The 21,879-nt window shown below is 42.4% G+C and overlaps 8 protein-coding genes across 8 annotated transcripts; all 8 read left to right on the top strand.

The window, feature by feature from the left end:
* Nucleotides 1–681: 681 nt before the first annotated feature.
* On the top strand, nt 682–8,301 carry TM35_000421700 (mushroom body defect; the record flags this gene model as incomplete). Its single annotated transcript, XM_029029981.1, has 1 exon — nt 682–8,301. The coding sequence occupies one exon, from the start codon at nt 682–684 to the stop codon at nt 8,299–8,301; it is 7,620 nt and encodes a 2,539-aa protein (XP_028878778.1).
* Nucleotides 8,302–8,649: 348 nt separating this feature from the next.
* TM35_000421690 (putative zinc finger protein) lies at nt 8,650–9,834 on the top strand (the record flags this gene model as incomplete). Its single annotated transcript, XM_029029980.1, has 1 exon — nt 8,650–9,834. The coding sequence occupies one exon, from the start codon at nt 8,650–8,652 to the stop codon at nt 9,832–9,834; it is 1,185 nt and encodes a 394-aa protein (XP_028878777.1).
* Nucleotides 9,835–11,139: 1,305 nt separating this feature from the next.
* Nucleotides 11,140–11,937, top strand: TM35_000421680 (putative NADH-ubiquinone oxidoreductase complex I subunit; the record flags this gene model as incomplete). Its single annotated transcript, XM_029029979.1, has 1 exon — nt 11,140–11,937. The coding sequence occupies one exon, from the start codon at nt 11,140–11,142 to the stop codon at nt 11,935–11,937; it is 798 nt and encodes a 265-aa protein (XP_028878776.1).
* A 971-nt stretch (nt 11,938–12,908) lies between these two features.
* TM35_000421670 (protein G2) lies at nt 12,909–14,033 on the top strand (the record flags this gene model as incomplete). Its single annotated transcript, XM_029029978.1, has 1 exon — nt 12,909–14,033. One exon carries the CDS (start codon nt 12,909–12,911, stop codon nt 14,031–14,033), a length of 1,125 nt encoding a protein of 374 aa, XP_028878775.1.
* Nucleotides 14,034–15,196: 1,163 nt separating this feature from the next.
* On the top strand, nt 15,197–15,514 carry TM35_000421660 (60S ribosomal protein L30; the record flags this gene model as incomplete). The annotated part of the gene is made up of 1 exon (XM_029029977.1): nt 15,197–15,514. The coding sequence occupies one exon, from the start codon at nt 15,197–15,199 to the stop codon at nt 15,512–15,514; it is 318 nt and encodes a 105-aa protein (XP_028878774.1).
* A 287-nt stretch (nt 15,515–15,801) lies between these two features.
* On the top strand, nt 15,802–16,119 carry TM35_000421650 (60S ribosomal protein L30; the record flags this gene model as incomplete). Its single annotated transcript, XM_029029976.1, has 1 exon — nt 15,802–16,119. One exon carries the CDS (start codon nt 15,802–15,804, stop codon nt 16,117–16,119), a length of 318 nt encoding a protein of 105 aa, XP_028878773.1.
* A 303-nt stretch (nt 16,120–16,422) lies between these two features.
* TM35_000421640 (uncharacterized protein) lies at nt 16,423–18,378 on the top strand (the record flags this gene model as incomplete). The annotated part of the gene is made up of 1 exon (XM_029029975.1): nt 16,423–18,378. One exon carries the CDS (start codon nt 16,423–16,425, stop codon nt 18,376–18,378), a length of 1,956 nt encoding a protein of 651 aa, XP_028878772.1.
* Nucleotides 18,379–18,837: 459 nt separating this feature from the next.
* Nucleotides 18,838–20,604, top strand: TM35_000421630 (GTP-ase activating protein; the record flags this gene model as incomplete). Its single annotated transcript, XM_029029974.1, has 1 exon — nt 18,838–20,604. One exon carries the CDS (start codon nt 18,838–18,840, stop codon nt 20,602–20,604), a length of 1,767 nt encoding a protein of 588 aa, XP_028878771.1.
* Nucleotides 20,605–21,879: the final 1,275 nt, after the last annotated feature.

The following is a 21,879-nucleotide window of genomic DNA, read 5'->3' as shown; positions in this document are numbered from 1 at the left end:
CTGTTTCGTGTTTTTTTTTTTTTTCTTTTTTTTAATACAAGGCGTTTAGGTGGGTTATTCCGATGGGATATTTGGCATATCAAGCTAAAGAATGAAACAAGAAATGCATTAATCCTGCTATTTCGCACCGTCCGGCGTTTTTGCTTGTATTAACATAAATTGTATGACCTCACGTTTCTTTGCATAAAAGAAAAAGGATGAGATTCTTTTAAGGGAAGAGAAGAGTTTGGCGACAGCGATCCGCTATAAAATATGAAATTCTATCTTTTTTCATATGTATTATTATTATTATTATTATTATTTACTTCAAGTAGTAGTGTTATTATTATTTGTTGAAATGGGGGATGTAGTAACCTATGACTTTATTATTTGTACAAAGTAAATGTTTTTTTTTTTTCGTTTTTTTTTTTTTTTTTTTTTTTTTTTTTTTTTTTTTTTTTTTTTTTTTGTATTTCTTTTTTTTTTTTGCACCTGTGTGATAATGACAATGTTTGGATGTATTCGACAACAAAAAAAAAGGCACCACGATTTCTTGACTTATCACAGTTGGTATAAGGTCAGGACTGGTGTGATTGCCTTTACAAAGAAGATAGTACGAGACAAAAGGATCTCGTTTAGTGTTTTGTTTTACATTCCTCTGTTAATTTATCTGCCATAGATCCATATATTAGTGATATCGTCATGAATGTTATACATCAAGATGAAAATCCTTCCCGTGAAGCTTGGTCAATCGAATGGATGACATTATCTAATCTTCCTTTTGATGAATGGGAACATACAGAGTGTTTTTCTGAAATTAATACGTGGGTTCAACGTGTGTCGAATATGACGTGGAACACTGATGATGATCACTTTACTCAGCCACAATATACAATTCCTGTCGTGCGTCTTCTTCGTATAATTGCTAGGGCATGCTCTCATGAATTAAGGCGTCTTAATAGCGAAAATGAAGAACTGGAGCATTCAATAGGAGCAGCACATGATGCAGAAGAGGCTATTCGGGCGCGTGTAGAACTACTACGACGAGAAAATAATGATCTTCGTTTGACTCTTGAACATAAAACAAATGTTAAAGATAAAGATGATGATGTGAATACTCTTTCTCAGAAGGTTTCTGTGCGTGAAATGCGTGATATAAGGCACATTAAGGAAAAACTTGATAAATTAAATAGTGAGGTGAATCGTTTACGACACGAGAACAATGAACTACGTCAAACCCTTCAACGTCGAGATGCTGAGAAATCACATGTTGCCAAAGATGATGAGAAATTTCGCCTTGAGTATAAACACCTTGTTGCCAGGTATAAACGTCTTGTAGAAAAATCTACTAAAGCTGAGGATATGTTGCGGGAATTTCAGCGCCTAGAAAAGAAAAAACAACGAGATAATGAGAGTGAATTAGAACGAATGCAGAGGAAATTAAGAACATTACAACATGAGAATTACGATCTCATTCGGTCTCGTGACCAAGCGGAAGAACTTTGTGAACAACGAGAAGCGGAAGCATTGCGTGACATGACGGAATTACAGCAACTCCATCGTGATATTATTGAAGAAGAAAAACAACGTATTGAGGCTTTACAAGATGAACTACATCATGTACGTGATGCAAATCATGGGATGAAAGATGTCATAAATGAACTTCAACATTCGTTAAAGCAATCAGAAGAAGAGAACAATAGCTTGCGAGAAAAGTTAAAACATCATTTGACTTCAACAAGATTTCAAGAGGTAGAGACAACAGGGGGAAGCTATACTACTGAAGGTGATTCTTCTTCAAGCACAGTTCCATTACCTCAAACAGAAAGAGGAACAACCCAAACTAGATTGGAAGACCAAACCATACAGAAACTTTTGATAGAACGACAACGAATTCAGCAAGAAAATGATAGACTTTCAATAGAATTACAACAAATGGAAGTACGAGCAGAAGCACAAGATGCAGAGAATATCAAAATTCAACGCCTCCTTAAGGAGTACGAACAAGGAAACGAAGGTATTCGTCACCTCCGAGGTGAATTGGTTGAATCTAATCGCGTAGTGGAGCTTCTTCAACAGGAAAATGTTCAACTAAGGGAAAGGCTTAACGCAATGGAAGACTCTTTAACTTTCTCTGCCGCATTACAAGAGTTATGTGTTCGCATGGGTGTTACACAGGATGAAATTGATCGTCTTCGCCCCAAGAGTACACCTCTTCTTAGTGAAGTGGAAACGTTGCGAGAAGAGGTTTCCACTTTAAAAGAGGAAGTTGAGTGGTTGGAAAAGGAAAGACGATATTGGATGGACAAGGTTCGTTTGCAACCCCTCCTTGACACGAAACTTCGACTTGAGTTAGGCCTTACTTCAGAACAGCTGAAGCAACTAGACCATGTTGTGGATCAAATGAAATCGGGTAGATTAATCATGGAGGAGGATGGAGAAAATTATAAAGAAAAATATTTTCATGAACTTCAACTGCGACGAAAGGAAATGGAGCATTTCAATGACTTTGTTAGACAACGTATTGAAGAGGCTCTGCGTGAGGCATTCGGAAAGAAAGACCTTAGCTCTACTCAAGATACAACTTCCGCTCTGCAGTTTCTGCGAGAAAGAATAGATAAAATTACTTCACAACCATTAATGGATGATCCTCATGAAACGTCTATGGATATGTCGCGTTTGAAGAACCAACTAAAAAGTGCGCTTCAATTACTTGAGCAATCGGAGCTTACTATCAAAGATAATGCAAACTCACAAACCGCTCTTCGAGAGCAGTTGGTGGCTGTGATGGCGGAGCGAGATATGCTGATGGAAGAGCGTGACAAGTACCGTAGTGCCGTTTTTGAGGCATTGGGAGTCAACACATCTTCTTATACTCCTACGGCAAATGAAGTACGTTCTGCAGATACTGGAGAAGTATCCCTACATAACAGGTCTGGAAATATAGAACCTCCACTACCATCATGTGCAGAACGAGGTGATGAAGTATCTCATCTTCGGACTGGATCTCTTGTTTCCATCACTCGTACGTTTGAAGAACAATTACGTGTGAAGGATGAGCTTATAGCCTCTCTTAAAAACCGTATCGAAGTTGTAAAGGAGGATGTGAATAAATTTCGTACATCAGAAGCAAAAGCCGAACAGCAACTCAATGAAGCGCGTGCAGTGCAGGAGGAACTTCGTGACCAGGTATCTGCTCTTCAACAAATAAATGAAGAACTTAACGGAAAACTTGTGGAGTGTAGTAAGACTTTGGAAGACCTACAAGAAGTAATGAAACGTGTTGAATCAGGTAATACTCGAGAATTACTACAAAAGATTGTTCTTTTGAGACAACGTGAAGGTAAACTAGTTCAGCGTTTGCGTCGTGTAATGGAAACACAAGAGGAAGCGTCAAGGTCGGAACAGACTTTGAGAGAATATGTTAATACAACCTTCAAATCGCTTAAAGATGCGCTGGAAGATACTTCCACAGGTTTTGTTTTGCCACGTTCTACGAACATTATAAGTATGGAAAACGAAACCTTGTCTGAGATGCACCGCCTGCTTGAATCTTCTCTGAGTGGAAAGCTTTTTAAAGAAGATAGTGCCTACCTTGTTCAACTTCAACGGGTTTATAATGGTATGGAGAACATAGAAGAACTTAGCGCTCTACGAATTGATGCCAAAAAACGAAAACAAAAGATGGAAGAAATGGAGAGTGAAATAAATGAACTACGAATTGAGGTGGAACGTTTACAGAAATTGCATGATGTAAATGCAGGAGCTCGTGTTTCTGATGCCTCTCATGCTGGTAAGTGGGAAACTGAAGCAACGACGTGGCGCCAAAAGTGCAGTCTCTACATGAAGCGTTATGAAGAGAAGGAGAAGGAAGTATCAACCCTGGAAGCTGATCTCGAAGACGCGCGAGGAGAACTTGCCTTGTTGCAAGAACACCTAGATAACACAAGTATTAAAAAGGAGGATAATACAAAAGGTATACTTTCCGTTATAGAGGATGCATCCTGTCAACAAGAAGAGGGAAATCAAGCAGATCAACGACGACGAGACGATCAAGATCAGACCTATGGTAGAAATACTGCAAATGGAAAAGCACAACTTCTTGAACGTGATGTTGCCCGTCTCAAGTCCATAAACCTTGGTTTACTACATCATTCTCTAGATTTGCAGGGTGAATGCAAGCGTCTTGAAATTCAGTTGGAAGCTACCAAGCAGGAACTTTCTTTAGTACGTGATGCTGGAGATTCACGAAAGGTGAGTGAATTTGTTTCTGCTGCCATACGGCAACACGCAACGCTGCGTCGTCAAAGTGAGTTGGCATTGCTTCGTGCAAAACGATCTCGCATGCAACTCTGTGCTACTGAGGCAAATTTACGCGTAGCTGTAAATGAAGGAACAATGTACAAACTTAGTGCTTTTCGTCTTTATCGAAAATATGTTGAACATATGGTATCCTTGCTAGACTATGTTCGTTCTGTGCAACGAAGTGCTAAGGGAGTTATTTCACCACATCGTGTAGAAATGATGCACCGAAGATTTCTTGATTCTATTGCAGATCTTGATCGTAGTGAAGCACGTCAGAATGAGATGACTCTTCAGCTTGCTGAAAGCAATGGAATGGTTAAGACTCTTCAAGAGCAACTAGATATTCTTAAGGTGAATGACACTGAGGATTGGGCAGATGTACTTCACACCAAGTTGTTGACGGCACTATCTGCAGTTCGAGAAAAAGATGTTCAACTTGCTGAGTTAAGGGAAGATAATTTATATATGCAACAAAAGGTGAAAAGGTCAGAGACATACATGCAGCAGTTAACAGAAGAGTTAACCCGTCTTGAATTACGTTCTACAGGTGCTTTATCACTTGATGAAGATATTTTACAAAAGTTACTACAATTAAAGGAAACCGTGTTTGCAAAGTTAGAGTCTCCAGCAATAATTATTCAACCAAATGAGACTGGATCACGTGATTTTGACAATGCAGAAGCTGATACTGCTATTCGCGAGTACAAACAGGCGTTAGATAAACAATCGGAGTTATCAAGGGAGTGTGCCTCACTCAAAAAACGACTGGATGACGAGTTAGTTGAAACCAAGAAAGCTCAAGCAGTTGCAGATTCTTTAAAAGAGGAGGTTAATCGATTACATGATCGTCTACAATATACCCAACGTAATGTAGAAGAAGAAAGACAAAAAGCAGAGAATCGTGAACGGCGTTTAATACGGTCACATGAGGCGCAAGCGGAAGTAACACAACGTGCAGCAGAGCACAACAATCAATGTTTACGTGATATGCTTCAAAATAAGGAGATGTGTATTAAACAACTTCAGGAGCAACTTCAGACTGAGCGCAAAAAGTATCTTGAGTATCAGTTAGGGGAGTCTGCAAGAATGGAACGGTTACATGATCATTTATTTAAAGAAAATAATGCTATGATGGAACGATTTCGTGAAGCCATTAGCGGTGTGGCAGAGAATTATACATACAATACAATGACAACGGATGCGGATACTGCACCACACGATGGAGTTGCTGAACAACTCATGTTGTTAACAAAGGAAACACTTCGACTTAAATCGGAACTACGAGATGCACGTGCAACAAACATTCTTCTTGAAGGAAAATTGAATGATCAAGTTACTAAAGCACAGCAAGAGCTTTTAGAGGCTCATCAAAGCGAACAATATACAACACAGATGCCAGCAGGAGAGGTTTCTATTGTTGGTGTTATAGGCGATCAAAATGTTATTATAGAGAGTTTACGGCAGCGTGAGTTTACCCTAACTCGAGAACTACAACGAGAAAGGAGTGAGAAAGATCTCTTGGAGAAACAGTTGTATGAGGTTCGACAGCACATTGTGGAACATGGTGTAGGGCTAGAGAAAGCTGCTGAGGTGGGGACGACTGGGATGGGTTCCATTATTGAGCAGGAACTTCGAGGGCAGCTGGCTTTTGTGGAGAGCCAATTGTTAGAGACGCGGGCGCAGTTAGAGGAGGAACGGCAGAATGCACAGCGGATGCAATTGGACAGTACTCAATGGCGAACTCATTTGGATGCATTGCGTGAGGAAGTTGTGGCGCAGCAAGCCGAGATTGAAGGTGCACGACAACTTGTCGTGATGAATGATCATTTGAAAGCCGACATCCGTCGTGTGGAAGAGCAGAACGAGAAACTGGTCATGGCAACTAACATGCTTAAACAAAGACTTTTAGAAGAAGCACAGAAGCGTGGTGATATGTCACACAAACAGCAGCACGAACTCGCACTGGCACAGAGGATGGGAACAATCCAACTGGAGTCTACTGAACAACTTAAGGTGGTCACTGAACGATTGCGTTCGATTCAACGTGAGTTGGAGGAGAGAGTTCGTCGTGAGGAAGAAACACTAAAGAAATATGAAGAAACGCAGCGGATGGCCTACGATCTGCATAGACAACTGGAGGAAAAGGAACGTGAGATATTGCGACTTCAGAATGAGTTGGCCTCCCGTTCTTTACCATCGCAGGAAATAAAGATTGGACGTGTAAAGGTACCGCAGGTCTCTTCTACAATAGATGAAGGGACCCAACATTCTGCCTCAAAAGAAACGGCAGTAAGGTACGACCAATCCCGACCACCGCCACCGCCGCCATCCTCGTCAAAGGGACAAGAGCAAGAGCAACTGCAACAACAACAACAACAACAACAACAACAACAACAACAACAACAACAACAACAACAACAACCTGTCCAAACGCAAAAACAACAAAAGAAGATACATCAACCTCATTCTGCTACTTCTCTCACTCATATTCGTACTTTACTTACTGATGTTGATGCAAACGCACTAGCGCAGCCTCAAATTGCAGCACTGCTCAGACGGGAGATTGAAAAGGCACAGCGAGACAATCTACATGAGATCTCCTCATTGCGAGCTGTTGTGCGGCGTCTGGAAAGTGACTTGGAGGATTCTCGTGGTCAGCTTCGTGGAGAACGTGAAACTAGTCGTTCTCTCCGAGCTCAGATACATACTCTTCAAGACGATCGTGAGGCAAAGAAACTTGCAATGGCGCGGGAATGTTTGAGTGGACAAGATAATTTAAAAGAGAACCAAAAAATGTCTGAAAGTCGGAGTAAACCGTTGGTCACTCCTTCTGTAGTTGCTCTTCCTGTTGTTCCTGGGCAAGCCCCGTCAGCAGATTCAGTGAGTGTTCGTGACCAATCATCATACAAAGGTCAAAAAGAAACTGAAGAACTTAGACGACAGGTGGAGCAAATAACGAAACGTGCAGCAGAATCTGAGAAAGCAGTTAGGGATGCTGAACGTTACAAGAAGGAATTAGAAGAACTACGTGGGTGTCAACTGGATATGGTAGATAGTGCTCATATGGCTTCCCCACTTGATATACGTTCCCACAAGCGGACAGTTCTCCACTTGGAAGGCATTATTGAGTCACTTCAACGGGAGCTAAACGTAGTAAAGGAAATTCAACTTAATAATATGCGACAACGCGTTAACCAGCTAGTTGCAGAAAATGAGCGTTTGACTGCTGAGATAAACCGTTCTCGCATTGCATCCACCACTTTATCAACTGATTTTACTGCTTCTCTGCCTGTTAAATCCGATAAGGTAGGCAGCCAAGAGGTACTAGAGCGGGAGTTGTTGGAGAAAAATAATACTATTCTTGATTTACGTTTCGAACAAGAAGCTCTACAGCTTAAAGTTGGACGCTTACAACGCCACATTGAGGATATTCTTAAAGTTGATTCGACAAAAACAAAACGCGGGGAATCGTTTCAACAACGCAGTCGAGTAGAGGCATTAGAGTCCGTGGTAGAAAACTTAAAGCTTGTGGTGGAACGGCTTCAGCATGAGAACAATATGCTAAAGTCAAAAACTGTGAGTATGTCGAAGCACATGGATCTTATGAGGGAGTTGCGTGAGCTTCGTGCAAATGAACGACACCTACGAGAACACTCTGAGAAGTTGGCTAAACGTCTCGTGGGACTTGCTTCAGGTGGTAGTGCTATGTCTGAACAACAAGCCAAACTCCAGCGAAAATTGCGAACCGCAGAGGCTACTGTGGAACAATATCATGCTGAAATGCTTGAGCTGAAACAGAAACTTGATAATCGCCAAGAAGTATCAAGTGTGAATGATGATACTTTGTCCATTAGAGAAGGGACTCATGCTGACACAATTCATTTTGAGAATCGCCGCTCTGTGCAGCCTCTTGATGTGTGGACAACTGACTTGCCACCACCACTCCCACCCAGGCCTAGAGTGACTGATGCTGTAGATCCACTTACCGAAAGTCACTTGACAACATATAATCATTAAGATTAAGGTTGAGAATACCCTCATAATTTGTACGACATCAATGGGTGATGACAAAGTTTCAACCGGAGAACTGTTTTTTTTTTTTTTGTCCATTACTGTTTCCATTCTTATTTTCTTTCACGGATATGCATGGTGAGGTGCTTTAGATCTTTGCTACAAACATAGATGATATATATATATATATATATATATATTTTTTTCTTCTTTTAGCCTGTGTCATCTATATTTCTATGTGTTTGAATGGTTTTTTTTTAAAAATAAAATATATATATCGTCTACTGTTCATTTCGCCCTTCTTGTGTTATGTAGAAAAAAGATAGATCAAGGTCAAACGATCAAGTGAAGGTGATGGCTGCGCATCGACCCAACTTCAGCAATCTAAACGATGGCATTGACTGGATAAACGCCCTCCCCCCTCATATTGTTGCCCAGCAAGAGCGACTGCGTGTTTCCAATGCAAGAGATTTCCCACATTCTATGTTTATGCAGTGGCCTATACCAGAAGATATCTTGCCATCGCACTCAGCACTGAGGCGTGTTCAAGGGAGTACACTTCACAGCACGCGCCCATCGGAAGCTCAGTCTCGAGGCAGTCGGCGTGCCCTCATTGATTTGCGAATTCGGGAAGGTGCACGGGAATTGGAGCGGGATTCACGCAGTCAGGCCCCACCACAAGGGGGGCGAAATACTGTTAACACACCTCAAGTGCGTTCCCAAGCGAGAGGATCAATACGACAACAACAACATCAACGGCCTCAGCAACATTCTCAGATAATTCCTGAGGATCTTGGTTTGCCTACTCTTGCTAGCTTGGCGTCAACAATGTTGAATATTCACCACAGTGAGGCAATGATGGCATTTGATGAATTTCTCGCAACACAGGTTGGGATTGCTGAAGCGGCAGCAGCGGCGATGGCAAGAGAACAGGGACGGAGGTCATCAATGCTTGAAACAATGGAGCTTCGCAATGGCGAAGGGGCTCCAGGGTTTACTCGTGTTTTGGTATCGGTACGGGCTTCTTCTTCTGAAGCACCTCAAGTTACAGCTCACGTAGAGCGTGGAGTCCTACAGCCCCGTCAACGGGGGCACCACATTAACAGTAGTGGATCTAATTTTGACATTATAACAGGATGGTCGCGGGTGCCACGGTCTGGTGAAGGTAACGTGAATGGAGGCACTCGCAGAGGAACTGGGAATGATAATGGTTGGGAAATCAATGATTTTTCGTATGAAAATCTATTAAGACTTGACAACGGTGTGAAAAAGACTGGTCTTTCCCAAAGTCAGCTTCGCCACATGAAACCCGTCCCCTACGCTGCTGTCCAGCCATTGGATGATACCAAGAGTGGTAGAAGAAGTTCTTCTCAGGAGGCCTGTGCGATTTGTCTTGAGACACTGGCCCCTGGGGTAATGGTACTAAAGATTGAGTGCGGACACACATTTCATCATAATTGCATCGTCCGGTGGCTTCTGCGCAGCAACTGCTGCCCTACTTGCAGACACGAAATTCCAAGGATTGGGCAGACACGGTAAAACATCCGCAAACAGTTTTTATTTTCATTTTATTATTATTATTATTATTATTATTATTATTATTATTATTATTATTATTATTATTTACAATTTTACCCAAGTATTTAAAGTTAGTTTACTCATTTTTGTTTGCTGTGTGTCAAGAGATGAGGTTTTTTTTTGTTTTTTCTTTGGGTGCTATTACGCCTTTGTGCGTGCCTCATTACCTGTTTTGCCAGTGTGTTGAGCCCCAGTATCACTCAAGGAAAAGAAAAAAAATGATTTTGTGCTAGTATAAACACGTATGGCGAAATGGAGTGAAAGATAAAGAGATAATTGCGTTTTTTTTTTCTTTTTTTATTATTATTTCCTACCTGCACCTTTCTTTTTTTTTATTGTTGCATGATAGAACGACATTGCGCCTTACTGTTATGCTTTCTACCAGAGTCAATTTATCTGTCATCATTGTTTGTCTATTATTTTCACTCCTTCGAGACTCACGTAGAGTGAATTGTTCCCTCCCATCATCTCCATTTCTCTTCCCATCCCTTTTTTTTTTTTCTTATTGTATGGAAAGCCTATTTTGAGGCTGGGAAAATTAAACCAAAAAAGGAAAGGAAAGGAAAGGAAAGGAAAGGAAGAGAAACGAGGTAGATTGGCATGAGTGCCTTCTTTGACTTTGAAACCATAGCATATGTGCTCCTTCTTGTAATTTGCACAGCAACATATTTGCGACAATACCGCCCCACAGTGTTTCATCGTGATCATACGGAGCTGCATCGCAAGTTCCTTTACAAATGTAGTGTTGTTGGAGATCGTCTCTCAGTTTGGGTGGCGCTTGGGTGCCTTATAATTGCCGTGCGGATGCTCTTTGTCTATTAAAAAGAAAGAAAGGGAAGCAAATCGTGTCGGAGGAGAGATGTGAGAGCGGTTTTTCTTTCTTTTTTCTGCTCTCTGTATCATGTAAGGTGGAGATGGGTCTCGTTTGCTGGTGTCTCTTTTTTTTTTTCCTCACTTTCAGTTCAGATGCTGTGTTTGTAGTATATCTCTGATTGTGTTTGATTTTTTTCTTTGAAATATTCAGACGTCCGGTATAGACCGTTGGTTTCTTTCTCCCTTGCTGCGTTTGATACCTCCTTTACCTCCTTTTTTTTTTAAAAAAAAGGAAGATCTTGTTTCTGTTGCAGTGCATAAGACGAAAAGACTGTACCACGTCTGGACCTCTCCGCTGGTATAGGTTTTTTTTTTCTTGTGTTAACCGCTAATTACTACAGCTGTGTGAGGAAAGAAAAAAAAAAAGGTAGTACGTAGAATTCTGTAAAGCGCATGCGTTGCTCACATCCGCTGCGATCTGCACTGCGCCGCACAACTGTGCTACGCACCATTAGTGATGAGTACATACCACGTGCGTTTCCAGTGAAGTCCACTACTGGATTAGCTGGTGTTGCGGTGGAACCCTTGTGGAAACCGAAGCTGCTTGCCGCCGCAGCTGAGCTGCAGGCGTTTCTCACTACCTCTGACATCCCCCCTGAGACGACGTACTACAACATCGCCATGACACTGGTGAAACGCATCAATCATGGGATCAAGGAGTGCCAGGATGATTGGTGTACGTTGGAGAAGCGGTACTTCTGGGGATGGCCGGTGGAGTACATCCTACAGGTCACGTGGCGCGAGGTGGAGACGGCGCAGAAATGGAATGAGTGGCGTTTCTGGGAACTTGACCCGGAGCAGGTGAAGAAAGTTGCACGCGAAGATCAAAATATAGGTAGAGAGGGTCTTGGTTACAATAGCCCTTGGGAACAGGTCGTGCGTGAGGACTTTGACAAGCGAAAAAAGGCACTTACGCAAGAGGAAATGGCAGAATTAAAACGAATGGATACAGAACGCATGGCGCGGGAGACGGCCGCATACAAGGAACGTAAAGATCGAATTCGGGATGACTTGGAAAAGGCACGTGGTGATATGCTGAAGAAATTTCTGAATAAACGGTTTGCTGTAGACAAGGACCTCCAGCGCATGCAACCTGGTGCACGTTATAGTGGTAAGACTTCTGAAGATCTTATCGCTGAGCTAAAATCTTCGGTGCAAAATAACCCACAGAAACAGGATCCACCGAAATGAGAGATCTATTATTTCTTTGTACTTTTATTTTTGTTATTTGTTTAACTGTCTCCCTTGCAGTCCGTGTTCTGCATGGTTTGTATTGACATGTTTTTGCACTCAATTTCCAGCGTATTCACGTATCTGGAGGAACCTCAGTGGCATCAGTTATTGTTTTAACAGTTGCTACTGTTATAATAAGTAGAGGTATAAGTTAATGGGGTAATATCTGTCAATCATTAGGGAATATTTGGGTTTATTGTGGGTGTATATGAGTAACGAAAAAAAAAGGGGTGGTAGTATATATATATATAGATATATAGATATATAGTAGAAGAAAAAGTAGGAGTGACTTACGCGGCAATATCGATATCTTTATGAACTTCTTGGTATCAGTCTTATAAAGTAGCCCAGTTTCGATCAATGGTATCTTGCTCTATACAGAGGCGTAGAATCGCTTCTAAATATCTAGTGAACAAGAGGAATAAGGAAAACGAAAAAAAAAAAAAAAAAAAACACCGTTGGGTGTGTTAAAGGAAAGGTTTTGTAATGTTGCTCTCTGCCATAAGAGAATGTTTATTGCCTTTTGGATAAAAAGAGTTTCGTGCTGTAGAGTGGTATTCTGAAGCGTGGAGGCGTACACGTCTGTATATCGGTTATAATCTGAGTGTGTGTCTGTGTTTTGGAAAAAGAGTGAAAGTGGCTTTTGCGACATTTTTCATTTGGTTTGTATTTTTTGAACTGTTGATTTGTTTTGTGTGTAGTGGCACTTCTTCTGTATTTTATTATTACGTACTTTGCGTCTCCCATAGATGATATATTGTTTTTTTTTTTTTTTCTCTTTTTTTCCCCCTTTATCATCTCATAGAAGTGGATTACACAAGCACGTTCACAGCATTATATATATACATATATATTTCTCTGTGGAGTGAAGTAAGAAGAATAAGAGAAAGGCGAGGAAAAAAAAAACCAAAAAAAAAACCAGATTTAACATGTCGTTTTCAGTGAGTACAACGGAGTTTGTTCCGTATGATGGCACCTGTCATCATGGTATGGATATTACAACCCCCTCTTCTTCTGTTCCTGCTGCTGCTGCTGTAGCTGCTGCAACTAATACGATCACTGGTGTTGGTGCTGCTGCATCGCCGGTGATGAGTGGTAGCAAATCGCGCGTCTGTGTGGCATTCTACGAAGCCGCAGAGTGCCCATACAATAACCATTGCGAGCACGCCCACCACTATGCTGAATTGGACAGTCGCACACAAGAGAAATTGCTCTCCGCCGTACCGATAGAGAGTATTCCAAAACATTTTGTGACACCTCTGTGCAATGCAGACCACACACCGGCGGTGCTCCGCGCTGCGTTCATGACAAACATGACACGTACAGGCACAACAACAACGACAACGACGACAACAACAACAACGCGTGGGGAGAAGGGAAAATTACTCGCCCAACGCCGTGGTAAGCGAGGTATTCGCCCACACGACTTGAGTGGGAGTAACGTGTTTGAGCACTCCTTCTCCAGTCTCGCATCCAGCACTGACAGTTTCTTTCTTGGCAGTGTGCATGAATCGAAGGACGTCTCTCCACACAAAGGTACACGACGAGACGACGGCGTTGAGGCTTTTCGCATTCGACTACCCGTCCGCTGCCGCTATCCACACCGTAGCATACCCGATACGTACTACGATGTGCTCGGTGTGCCACGTAATGCCTCACATGAGGAGATCATCGCGAGTTACCGCCGCTGGCAGAAGGAGTACAAGCAGCTGAGGCAGGTGGACCAGTGGAATGCGGATGCACGCGATAACCTCGTAGTGGAGGCACGCAACGTCATTGGACATCCGGTGTTGCGCAGCGAGTATGATCGCACATTGCCCCCGCTTTGGAGTAACATGAACGACAGCAAAATTAACAAAAGTAGCAGCAACAGGAATCTTTCTCGTATAGGGGCTTCTTTTGCTGCCACCACATCGTCAACAAACTCTTCCTGCTCTGCCAACATCGATATCGCTAGTCCTCATGCCGCCACGCTGCAAATGGCGAAGAGTGGCTCAAATACTGACTTGTTGTCACTCACAGCGACTGGAGTGGGGGACGATAGCATCTGGTAAAGAGTTACTCTCATTGCAGCACTTTAAAAGAAAAAGAAAGAAAACGAAAGAATGAAGAAAAAGTAACAGGTAATTGAAGAAAATACACGAAAAAAAAGGCAACAAGTATAAACTTTATGGATTGGAAATAGAAGGGAAGATGCAATGAGTGAGGGAAGGATAAGGGGAGGGTGTCGTCAGTGTAAGATTATGCATCAATAGTGCGAAGGGGGAAAAAAAAAGAGATGAACGGGTGGAGAAAAAAGAGGAATGTGTGATCCCTTTTTTCGCTATATTTGTAATACATTGCATTTTGTCTGGGTGAGCCTTTTTTTTTTTTTTTTAAATCATTTGAAGTCACGAAATGAACCGCCTTTGCAGGTTTTTTTTGTTCTTCATAATCTTTTACCTTCATGCACAGCGATCTGCGTTTACATTTTGCATTCGTCATCTGTAAACTTGTATGCATTTCTTAGAGAAGCAAACACTCTGTAAACATGTTCCCTTAAAAAAAAAAAGAAAAATATCTCACGTTTTCATTGTCTTCTCGTTTTTTTTTTGTTTTTTTTTCGTTTCGTTGAATTATTCTTACTTGTTCGCCTAATGAGCTTTTTTTTTTGCTTTTTTTTTGTTATTGTACCTGCTTTTTTTTCGTTATTATTACGGCAGCTGAGTTGGCATCGTTAATCTGGTTTTTGCTCTTCTCTACGCCTGTACGGGTGGTTGTTACCGCCGCCAACGCCTTAGATTTTTTTTTGTATACATTTTTTTTTTGTTTTATTACTAGACTTCAGTACAATCGACATACACGCTCAATAATCAATACATTCACTGTATCATTGGTTTATTTCTTCATCTGTTTGACTCTAAGGTTGTATTTCTGTCTCTATGATAATGTATTTTTGAAAACACAACACAGAGTCTTCGGAGAATGAAGAATGTGATAAGGATGAATACAATATTATTTGTAAATAAGAGGAAGGAAGAAAGAAAATAATACATATAATAGCCTTTCATGACAACTCTCCTTGAGTTCCTTTTGTCTTTTTTGTTTTTTAAATGCGTTGTTGAATTCTTCTTGTCATTTTTTATTCCTTTCTTTTCCTTTTTTTTCTTCTTTCTGCTTTCTTTTTCTTTTTACTCTCCTCTTGAATCACCTTTAAAGCCTCCTTTTTCTGTTCACAATGGCCAAAAAGTCGAAGACTAAGGTGGACACCATCAACACCAAGATTCAGCTGGTGATGAAGTCTGGTAAATACGTGCTTGGTACACACCAGGCGATCAAGACACTTCGTCAGGGACGCAGCAAGCTCGTCGTGATTGCCGCTAACTGCCCACCTATTCGCAAGGCAGAGATCGAGTACTACTGCACGCTGAGCAAGACACCCATGCACCACTACACTGGAAACAACCTCGATCTGGGTACAGCCTGTGGCCGTCACTTCCGCAGCTGCGTGCTGTCCATCACGGACGTTGGTGATTCCGACATCACTTCCGCGTAATTCAGCAGATGAGAGGAGGCAATAGGGAAATAAGGCAAAATGCCTTTATTTTCGCCCTTTCTTTTTCTTTTGTATTGATTTTTTAGTTTTGCGCACCGCATTCATGTGTTTGCCCAAAACGATTGCGTAAACCATGTTTAGTCATAAATTCTTGGTTTATCTGACTCTTTTCCTGTACGTTCTTTTTCCTCTGCTTCTCTTTTTTTTTTATTATTACTTTTGTTTTTCTTTATTTTTCTTCTATTCGACGTATAATATATCAAATATGCAGGATCCGTAGCACTACAATGGCCAAGAAATCGAAGACTAAGGTGGACACCATCAACACCAAGATTCAGCTGGTGATGAAGTCTGGTAAATACGTGCTTGGTACACACCAGGCGATCAAGACACTTCGTCAGGGACGCAGCAAGCTCGTCGTGATTGCCGCCAACTGCCCACCTATTCGCAAGGCAGAGATCGAGTACTACTGCACGCTGAGCAAGACACCCATGCACCACTACACTGGAAACAACCTCGATCTGGGTACAGCCTGTGGCCGTCACTTCCGCAGCTGCGTGCTGTCCATCACGGACGTTGGTGATTCCGACATCACTTCCGCGTAATTCAGCAGATGAGCGTTTCTTCGTTATGGTTTGTGGATCCGAGGCGTTGCTTTCCTTTTTTTTCTTTTACTTTTGATATATATATATATATATATATATATATCATTGTTTATACAATTTTCTTTTTGTTGTTGTTGTTGTTGTTGTTTTTTTTTTTTTTATGGTTGTAGGACATTACTTGCGTTGAAGGGATATGTGTAATTTATTTTCTTCTAATTTTTTGTTTGGTGTTTTTTTTTTCCCACATGTGCTTGTGGGTACCTGATTAAATAAATGTTTATTGATTAATGAAAGTGTGCGTGCATGCAGGAGTTGGCAGTGACCCGCCGCGTTCGTGTGGTGGGTGTGGAGCCTGAGGATGTGGCGCTGCGGGCGGAGCTGTTCCGGACGCTTGCAGGCTACGGCGCCATTGAGGAAGTGTACTTTGAGGAAGACCGGGCGTTTCACAGCGGGGCGGCGGTGGTGCAATTCCAGCGCCTCTCGTCCGCTGAGCGCCTGCGGGCCGACGTGGCGGATGCCAGAGGAGGAGGGGGCCGGCGGGGGTGGGGACTTGAGTTCCTCCCGCCGGCAGTGCGGGTGGGCCCAACGCTGCTCCTCACCAGCCCCCGCCCGCTGGACCCCGCCCTCCTCCCGCCGTCCATCCGCCCCCCGCCGGAGGTCACGTTGGAGGAGCGACTCCTCACTGTGCCCGCAGCCCTAGGCGGGGAGACCGCGGCCACGGAAGTCCATATGGAAGCGGACGGAAAGGGGAATAAGAGTCAGAGGGCAAAGGCAGAATATTTAAAGGCATTAGCATGTGTCAGGTCGAGATGTATTGGGAAATTTGCAATCGTGATGGAATTCCCAGCAGTTCATGACGCCAATAATTTTCTCATTACTCACCAACTCACACTTGCTTCAACAATGGATCTCTATCTGGTGCATGTCGGACCCGATGAGGAGCTACGACATGCATTAAAAGAAGTTTTATTGCTACGTCGATCGGTAAAAGATGTGACAAAGGGAAGTATACTGCGTGGTATTGTTTTACCACAGAACCAAGGTGGCAACAATATGACTTCTTGTGAGGTGGATGCAGGAATAACACGCAAAGGTAGATCTATTCTTCTTCGTACACAAACGAATTTTGTGAAGGTATTACCATGGGACCTGGTTGACGTGAGAATCACTTCCTCAACATTAGATGAACAGGATAAATATCTTGAAGCTGAGTTACGTAGTGTTGTAGGTGCAGATAAAAATGCCGCAGAATTTCATAAATCTTCTCTCCTACTGAATCGTTTACGTCAGGGGACTAGTAGTTCCAGTACGCCTGCACCTTCTAGTAAGGCGCTTGCTGGACGACTTTATCAAGCACTGCAAGAGCGAAAGGCGATGAGCAATTTTGCAGGAGAACAGCAAGGACAACAGTCAGGTGCGGCAATAGAGCGGGTACATGGCTTTCCAAAAGGGATTCACACTTTTTCTGTTGTTTCAGTATGTGTCCAACGCATCGGAGACGACGGAATCTACGCGCGTACCATGACATCTCAGCATGTAACTACAAATGTATCTTTACAGGAATGGCCAGTTTTTGTACCCTCTCTCTTTGTACCACATGAAAGTGGTATGAGCTGGAGGGACTTCGCTGTTCCAGGTGAGCGCATGACAGTTACGGTACTGTATGCCACCTCCGTTGGTGGTAGTGAAGCAGCCTTGAAACTTGTTGCCTCTAAACGTGAGGCAGAGATGCGGCGTGCTTCTGCGTTATCGCTTGCTACTGGTGTTTCTTCCTCTCTTCTTCTTCCATCTCTTGATGCTTCAGGAGAAAACAATGGTTTGGATACCTCTGAGCCACACTTGCAGCAGCTTGTACACGTTGGGACGGCATTCAGCGGTAGTCGTGCTGTTTGGTTGCCTAATACTCCAAGCAGCGAAGAACCTGTTTTTCTTTTGTTACCCTCTTCTTCGTCATTACCTGCACTGTTTACCCTTCCAGTGTTTCTGCGTGCCACACATCCGACTGGTGCACAAATACCTGAAACAATGACCGTTGACGCGGGTTTGCATCCCTTTGTTATTAGTGAAGTTGTACAGAATGATTACCGCGGTCGTTATGCAATGGCGGTTGAAGAGGCAACATACCGTCAGATGGAGGCGGAGCGGCTCGCTGTACAGCAGAAGCAGGAGTTGGAACAGGACGAGTTGGTGCGACGAATAGTGGCTGACATTAGCGGCGAAGGAAGTAAACATGAAAGGAAGCGCATGCGTTCTCCATAGGTGAAGTAAATACATCGAGCACACAATAAACTGAGAAATAAATAAAAAAATTTAAGAGGTGAGGATTGTAGGTTTTGAATGCAGAGTTGGTTTTTGCATTATTGTATGGAAAGATGATGAACGTGCTACTTCCACTAGCATTAGCCTCTCATACCGGACGCCTTTTATTTGTCTTTCTTTTGCCTTTGGTTTTACGTTAATGTTTGCCTTTTCGTCATGAGGGTGTTGAGGTTTCCTTAGGCTCAATATCTTACTCTCTATCAATTTATCTACTAGTGTGTATGCGTGTGTGCGTGTGTGTGTGTGTCTGTAACGTGTAATTTCACTTTACCTACATGAGCTCTCTTTGTCTTGATGCCTCTTTCTCTGTCTTTTGCCTTTAAATAAATAAATAAATAAATAAATATATATATATATATATATATATATATATAAGCAGCTGGATGTTAGTTTGATTGTATGATGGATGCTACTTTGGAGACACTGCTGCTCTCTGGCGCAGTGACGTGCCTGATGGGATGGCGTAAGCGGCAATTTGTGGATCGAACTATCGAACTACATACAGATGGTGTACTGTATTGTTATGAGGAACCACGAAACTCCATGGCAAAAAATCTTCAAGAACGTCTTTGTTTAACTGGGGCACGTGTGGTAGACTGTGGTACCCATTGTGGCAGTCTTTGCTTTGCTCTAGAACTCGCGAGCCCAAGTAGTGTGGAACAGCTACAGCCCTCTGGAATTTTTTCCTCGTTAAAATCTTCCAGCGTACGTGATTCAAATAATAATACAGGACCATCGAACAGGCGGTGTGTGGCCCTATTTTTTACCGGTGATAAATTGCTTAAGTGGAGATTTATTCGTCATTTACGCTGCGCGGCGGCGTCTTTGCAAAGAAAGAACGATGCACTGTTGCAAGATGGTAATTTATCTGGCGATATAAGTGGGAAGTACAGATTGTTATATCGTCCACCGAGAGTAATGGATGAAACTGGTGATGGACCATTGGAGTTGCATGAAGTGGAACAACTGGAGGATGTCCTGCGCGAGTATGAAAGACTCAAACAATCTAAAAAAAAGACAGATAAACAATTGATGAAAAGTGAAGAAAAAGTGAAGAATGGAGAGTATCAAAGTCATAACAACCACTACCAGTACCAGCAAGAGAACCAGGTGAATGGAAGTAAACAGAAGAATGGTAGTGAGGCCTTAACCAACTCTTCCAATGGAAGGTGTGAAGGGAAAGAAGAGGAAGAGGAAGAGGTAATGAATGATATTCCTATTCGACTAACACAATCACCTCTCTTTACAAGTTGTATCGCAAGCAATCAATCAAATCAGTTCTGTGCAGACTGTGGTGCAAAATGGCCTACATGGGGGTTACTTCAACCGTTTGGTGGCTTTGTTTGCATCCACTGTGTTGGCGTCCACCGGCAGCTATGGCCACACAGGTGTCGTGAAGCACAGCTGGATTCTTGGAATACAGTTGATATCGCATTCATGGCAAATCGTGGTAATGCCACCTTGAACGACGAACTTGAGTATGGAGGGTATGTCTCTAGCAATGGCGAGCCTGTATACAAACCGGTGGGGTCTCGTTCCCAGCATGAAGTTAGGGAGCGTTATATTAGGCTAAAGTACAATAGGGCCTTTACGCGGGAATGTAACGTCGCGGTATCACAAGCGACGTTGCCACCACGTGACCCATTAGCCCAAGATGTGGCAATATCACCACACGAAGAGATAATAGATAATGAAGAGGGCCCACCACGATACATTGGCGTGGCGTATATCACTGTGAGAGAAGTAGAGGGCATCAGTAGCAATGGTGCAGTCGTAGCGCTCACAAATGGGTTTCAAGAGGTGCGCAGTCAGGCAGGTATTACTTCCAGTAGCAATAGTAGTACTCAGTGGGATGAGTCCTTCCAGCTTGGTGTGCATTGCCGCACAGACCCCTTGTATGTAGCGGTCTATAGCAGCGACGACAAACTACTGGGTGTTGCCGAGTGGACTATTCCCGATGGTGACGCAGTGTGTAGTGGAGAACAAAAACACCAGCAACACCATCAAGAACAACAACTGATTACAGTACCTTTGCTCTGGTGTACTAAAGGGGCAGATTCCGGACTCTCAGTTGGTAAATTTTTTGGTGGCGATCGTCGCCAAAGAGGAAGTGAGGGGCCTAGGCCGCTATTGTACCTCACTGTTTCGTTTGGACTTTTTGGCTAAATAACAAAAAGTAATTATATAATATAGAAATGCACAATAAGTGATACTTCTTTCCAATGAATAGGGTGCTAAGTGGTACAAATAGTATTCATGGTATATTACACAAAAACCCTCTCCTCCATTTTTTCCTTCCCTTTCCTTTCTATTTTTTTTTTTTTTTTTGGTCTTTCTTTTTCTCCCCAATACAACCATATTGGGGTTTGGACCACAAGAAGATAGATAAAGTGACAAATCAGTTTAAAAAAATCAAAGTAAGGTANTTTTTTTTGGTCTTTCTTTTTCTCCCCAATACAACCATATTGGGGTTTGGACCACAAGAAGATAGATAAAGTGACAAATCAGTTTAAAAAAATCAAAGTAAGGTACACCAAAAAGCACAGACAAAAGAAAAAAAAAACAGCAACGCAAATAAACGTTTAGTAGAAAAATAGATAAGGAAAAGTAGTATCATTACCCCAAGAAATGTTTTTGACACCTGCAATGCTGCCTCTTTGGACGGCACTAATTTCGGTCATCACTTTTTGCATTCTGAGGGCTAACGATCCAGTAGACTTGTCAAAGTATCGAGCTAAAGTGTACAATTTACCGCCCCCGATTGTCTGCATTTTCACGTTGTTACCTTTATGTGTATGGATTTGCTACGAAGTGCTTCTTAAGCTGGGACCCAAAGGCTCGAAAGCTGCCATAAAGGTCTATGACTAGACCTCCTTGCAACCATTTCAGACAAGGGGATGTACGACAAAGAAAAGATATTTTTTCCCCCTTTCTTCTGAATTATTCGCAACATTCACTGGTAAACTCTGTCGTGAAAATGGGATCTGGAAAAAGGGAAGTCTTTTAACGTCTAGGGGTGTGCGGTTTTGCAAGTTGTATTTCCGGAAATTATGGGAATTGTTTTTGTGTGTGTTTTCCTGACTCATTTTTTCTTCTACTTGTTTTTTTTTTTTTTTTTTTTTTTTTTTTTTTGCGGCCTTCTTTAGTTTCGTTTGGCTAAGATAATAGCTGCAGACCACAGGTAAATTGTGGTAACAAGCTAGAAACGAAACTGAGAAAAAGGGTAAGTCTAGGCAGCACATTGAATTAAAAAAAAAAAACATAATAAAGAAACCCAGGTTACTATCGCAACGATCAATTGAACACGTTTTGTCTGCTTGATAATGCGCCGCTTTACTCCTTTCGTTGCAGTAATAGCCGCATCTTACGTCAAGGAACAGGGACGTGTATTCCATGACACACAATGGTCTCTCCAATCCCAAGATTCTGCTGCTTCCAGAG

The sequence above is a fragment of the Trypanosoma theileri genome (genome assembly GCF_002087225.1).
Source record: "Trypanosoma theileri isolate Edinburgh chromosome Unknown TM35_Tth_42_V1, whole genome shotgun sequence".
Classification (NCBI taxonomy): Eukaryota; Euglenozoa; class Kinetoplastea; order Trypanosomatida; family Trypanosomatidae; genus Trypanosoma; species Trypanosoma theileri.
Note: the sequence above shows the minus strand (reverse complement) of the source record. Positions and strands in the feature narration are given on the sequence as shown.